The sequence below is a fragment of the Venturia canescens genome, chromosome 5 (assembly GCF_019457755.1).
Source record: "Venturia canescens isolate UGA chromosome 5, ASM1945775v1, whole genome shotgun sequence".
NCBI lineage: Eukaryota > Metazoa > Arthropoda > Insecta > Hymenoptera > Ichneumonidae > Venturia > Venturia canescens.
The window spans coordinates 16168909-16174352 of NC_057425.1; the positions used below are offsets into that span (position 1 = coordinate 16168909).

Here is a 5444-nt window from a genome sequence, read left to right on the forward strand (position 1 = left end):
TCGCATCGAAAACTGAGCAACTGTACACTTATCGTAATGAATGTTTTCACCAATAATTCCACATTTGTAGTTTGCAGAATAGGAATACTCAACATACACGTCATTTCATAAGTATTGTTGTCAATATTTGTGTTTGCCTACCGCATTCCGAAGATTCAACTTTTCATATTATCAGCAAAAAAAGCATCCAAAGACTTTTTGGAACAAGTTTCAAAATTTATTACTCGACAGACCAGGTGGAAACAGAATAACTACACTTATATCCAGACCAGAAACTGTTTTGAGAATCTGTTGTACAAAATGTGCGATTGATGATCATAATTGGAAACCTCTTGAATCACGTTACCACAATCAGCATGAAGAAATAGTAGAAAATCCTAGGACACACATATTAGGCAACCAATTAATAATATGCATCGATCCGCTGCAAACCGATGGAGTCAAAACAAGGGTCGGAAAGAGCAGAGCCATCGTTAAAAAGAAAAAAGACAGCGCAATTGAAAGAGAACAGAAATCAAAATTGTTTCATGTATCTGTGCATTAGTTTCTGAAGACAGTAATTTCAGATCTATTCAGAAATAAGTAGGTGAAGACTTTAGTAATGAATATCTTCGTTAATATATTCCAGTCGGAACCAAAAAGTTAAAAGATTGGCATACCTGCTATTTCACAGAAATATCAAAGTTCATAGGTACTTGCTACGTACCAGTTATACAGACTTTGGTGCTATAGGGAAAAACACTTATAAATTACATGAACCACATTTTTGAAACTTATTATGACACATTCAAAAAAAAAGTGACAGATACGATGCATGTTGAAGCAAGCAAAATGCTGTAATTTTGTATGTCTCCATGGTTATCCGCAGACAAAATATTTGATCACATCCAAAAATGATCAGGTGTAGACTTACAGACATGAATATTTCAACCCACAATGCCAATCGCAAACATGGTCTGGAAATATTCAATATACATGTCGCTTCATCACTTTGTCGAACTTTAGAGGTGTTTATTGCATTTCGAAGATACAAATTTTGATATCATGAAAATTAAGCACCCAATGACTTATTGAAATAAATTTCCAAATTTATCATGTAACAACTCAAGTGAATATATCTATGCATTTACATGGCCCAAAGATTTTTCAAAACTTGGGTGTATGAACAAGCAATCATGAAGGCTTTTTGTTATAAATATTTCAAATTATCTTGTTGAAATTAATATAAAAAAATAGAAATACGAATATCTCTCGTATTGTCTGGAGAACAAATAGAAATTGGTATGACAATACACTGTAAGCTAAGGAGGTGGAAAAAAGGGACCGGTGAACACAGCCAAACTAAATGAAAGAAATTATGACAACATCACATTGAATTACTTGACCAAAGTTTTTTAAAATTTATTTGAATTCGTTTACACACAACCATCCAACTCTTTCTTTAATGTAATTACACAACATAGAATTTCTGTTTGGAAAGAACGTTTTAGAGGTTATAATGAACGAACGTTTTTTTTTTCATTGTTATTATTATTATTATTCAACACTAATTAGTCACGTCATTAATAATATCGATTCCTTCCACTTTTCAATAACCACTTTTATTTTTCTACACTCTGCACGCAACAGCACTCCGGCGGTCATAACCTCAAACGTCAACATGACGCGAAATCTCGCAAATTTGCTATCTATGTATATATTACGATATCGAAGTAGAACAGATAATTCTTAATTTTCACGACACACATTATTCACGTTTTCACTTCTCAACATTTTACTCACTCTCAGTACACTGTATGAGATCAATTAATCCACTTTTGAGGTTTTATTTATTATAGATATTATTGTCGTGAATTGGGCTCGAAACTTATTGAAACTTCTTTTATGAAAAAAATAAAATTGATTATATCCACTGCTATTTCCAATAATGTTTTATTTATTTAAACGAAATTTGCAAATCTTGCACCGTTGATCCACGGGGCTACGATCGCAATCACTTTATAATAACATAACAGACGATAACAGACGGTATACAAGAAAACATTGAGGACTATCAGAAACTTTCTCATCGGCGATTGGTCGAGACGAATAGATTCTCACCGGTGATTGGTTATGATGGGCATCAAGAAGCCCTTGTATGTATCGGTCTGAACCCATATACGGATACGTCAGCTGCGTAAATGTGTTGGTACTTTTTGCATAATCTTGAGCCCGTGCAAAGTTTTTTCTCAGCAATTACGCCACCGATCATGCTGATTTTGGGCGCAATCGAAAGAGAATTTCTTAATTAGCTGAAAGTTCAATTTTCTAATTGCGACATAACTCCTGAGCTTCGCAATTCAAGAAAATGACATGTCGATTTTACCCCCACCACCGCGAATCGTTTTATTCAGAGATATCTCGGCGAGAGCCTCGGGCCAGCAGACGACAGGGCTGTCAATGTACTTGTCCCGAGACTCTGCCGAGTCTCTTGATTCAGGTAATAAACGGAGAATCGAATTACCCAGTACACCGTACACCGAGATGCCGGTTTTCGTTGCTTTGCTCATTTGTATACGCAGACGATGATCGGTACGATTTTGAAATTCCCTGACTGGATATTTTCGGTTCAATCTACTTATATCTATGCCCGGCTCGTAACAAAATGCGCACCCGAATTTTCCGTGAAATATCTTCATTTTAAGAATTTCCCACCTAGCCATGGAATCTACGGTAACAGTCGTTGTAACGAATTTACTAGTAACCGTTTCATGGCCGTCGGGCTTCCATCGAATACCGGTAGTGTACAATTTTCTTAATTCCTCAATTATTGGTCGCAAATATGCGAGAAGATTTGGTTTCTTCCTCCCTACATAACTACCCGCCAATATCATGTATCGTTTGCGCATATGAGGAGGAAGTTCGTTTATCGTTAATAAAACAGGCCAGGCACTATCCTTGGACGATTCACTAACTTGACAGCCATCTGTATTCATGGTGAAGGAGTTATTAAAATTTGAATTCAAAAAGTTACCGTCACTTTGCATTTTTTTATAAGCAATACCGTCGTACAAATCTTCTACCGCCGTACGGTTGACCTTCTTTCTACTTGACCGGTAATTGCGAAGTTTGCAAAGCTTTTTCGGTAGTTGGTATCGTACATTCATTGATTATTTGCTTTAGCAGTGCAAATATAGTTAATATCACGACTCTTGGCAAATTGAAACGCTCTCCTATCGCTAAAACTTTTATAATTAGTTCACCTTCCGTCACATTCGGTTTCATTTTTACGACATTGCCTCGATCAATTTTGTATGAGCTACCATTGTGATCCGAATTCTCAGCTTCGCCGCCGTCATCATCGTCGCCGTCGCCATCCCCATCAACGCTTTCATTAATACCATTATCGTCGTCGTCGTCGTCAGGACCGAAATCATGTTCTGAATCGTTGATGCATTCGTTTGTTACATCGTTACCGGTATCAGCGGCGTCGTCATCATTGATGTCGTTGATGTTGTCGTCTTCAATTTCACTCTGCTGAAGTGATTCTTCGCTGTCACGCGTATTCTCCCCATTATCGGTTGGTTCATTGACAGGATTATCGCCAACGTCTATTTGGTCAGTAACTGGCAAAAAGAAATTTTAACATTACCGTTCGTACACTGCCACCGTTGTTAACATGGAAATGAAAGTCGTAAACGTAATTGTTCGTACTACCTTGATTATTGCAACTCCAGCTCATTTCTTTCTCCTCGTCGTTATTTATCTCTCCGCGCGTACTTTCCATACTGCCGATATTTTCTTCGTAAGGTTCATTTTCTTTGTCACTGCTCAATGATTCGTTGTCGACATTTTGTTGATGATCGATCGTTTGGGAAGAGGAAGCGGAGGCAGCAGCATTCCGTGCCGTGTTCTTGTTCCGTTATCGTGGCTTTTTATTACCGGTACGTTTTGGAGCCTGTTCAATACAATCATATTTGACATGATTCGAATTTTTGGATCTTATTAACAAACGATTAAACACATTTATAATAAAAATCGTTCGATTCTTACCGGTTTGTACGTGAATAAATTCGGCCATTCATGTACTCCAGGTAATCTTTCATGCTTTTGTCGGAAATGTCGTTCGAACTCTCGGAAATGCTTGTCGGCGGTCGTTTTGACCGCCGACAAGCTCCTGTGAATGATTCGTATCGATTATAACAGTGTATCGAAATAAACGGTTCAGAATTCTAAACCGAGAAGCAGGATCATGCTACATATGATGACGAGTCAACATTCATTTCAATAGACGTACATTTTTTCTATCCTAACGTACTTCATGCAGGCAATTTTACTTTGGGGAAGACGTGTTACTAGCTGCTTCTGAATTTATTTTCTCAACAACGGGTGAGAGTCCAACAATGTCCAAGGTGACTTTTTGTTTGTTTCAACTATTTCATTACATACATCGATAACCATCTCTACTAAAACCAAACAAACACAAAAAAAATTACTTCAAAAGTTGTACATTTACAGTAGTCATTGCTAATCTGATGAACATTCGAAACAACATAAAGTTTACCGATAGCCGCCACCGATCATGCCCTATATTTTCGACCACCACATAATATATTAAACAGCTTTTAACCGCCAACAACAGAAGACGGCCGATATTTTACTAGAAGAAACGGAATACATGTAAAAATAAACCTATCAAAAATGTAAGTAATATCATCATTTAGAGGAAGCAATTATCGCATAGGAAGGACGGTTATTGAATTACCCCAAAAGAGTTTAAACAGCACAGATCCAGAAAATTTCCAGTGATATTTACTCGTTCTAATGTCATCGTTACTAATGTACGAACGATTAATTTGTCAGATCTTCAACATTCCAAAAATTCAATTAACATGGAATCTTGGGGACAAATGGAAAATAATGAAAGAGAAAATAAATTCTAATTATCAAACATTATAATAATTGCAATTTCATAACCAATTTGCTACTTAATAAAAGAAAAGTTGAACACTACAATGAATACTCCCGCAGAGAGTTTTTAAAAAGATAAATATTTGCTTCCTCTTTAATATTACAGTGTCTAATACTTTTTTATCGGTAATTTTGAAATCGAAGGGAAGCACCTCCGGTCGTTCCTCCGGGAGAAGGTTTAACCTTCCGGTCGGGTAGACCATTCGATTTTCGTAATAAATCCAAAAGTCGGGGAAACAGCTCACTCACTCCCTCCCTCCCTCTCTCTCTCTAACGGCTGGAATATTTCGAGATGCCTCGGATTACACTCGACGCACACACGCACACACACACACACAAAGTCCACCAGAAATCGCATCGATTTTCAACATTGTTTGTAAATAAATGGTACACAATTCTGAAATTAGAATCGGCACCACGCTATACACGACGAGTAATCTTACCTGCTCGCATGCAAGGGAATTATCCGAGCCATAATGTGGGTCAAACATACT

At 37.1% G+C, this 5444-nt stretch overlaps 1 protein-coding gene across 1 annotated transcript; it reads right to left on the minus strand.

Annotated features, from left to right (window-relative positions):
* Nucleotides 1–2439: 2439 nt before the first annotated feature.
* LOC122410785 (prostatic spermine-binding protein) lies at nt 2440–3922 on the minus strand. Its single transcript, XM_043419218.1, has 2 exons — nt 3697–3922; nt 2440–3605 (listed from the first exon to the last, which is right to left on the minus strand). The coding sequence occupies exons 1-2, from the start codon at nt 3764–3766 to the stop codon at nt 3085–3087; spliced, it is 591 nt and encodes a 196-aa protein (XP_043275153.1). The 5' UTR covers nt 3767–3922; the 3' UTR covers nt 2440–3084.
* Nucleotides 3923–5444: the final 1522 nt, after the last annotated feature.

Bases quoted from the DNA above. Each gene is read 5' to 3' on its own strand.
- LOC122410785 (XM_043419218.1), bottom strand. From the start codon at position 3,766: ATGGAAAGTACGCGCGGAGAGATAAATAACGACGAGGAGAAAGAAATG. The intron at 3,606-3,696 runs GTAGTACGAACA...TCTTTTTGCCAG, and splicing joins CTGGAGTTGCAATAATCAAG to TTACTGACCAAATAGACGTT.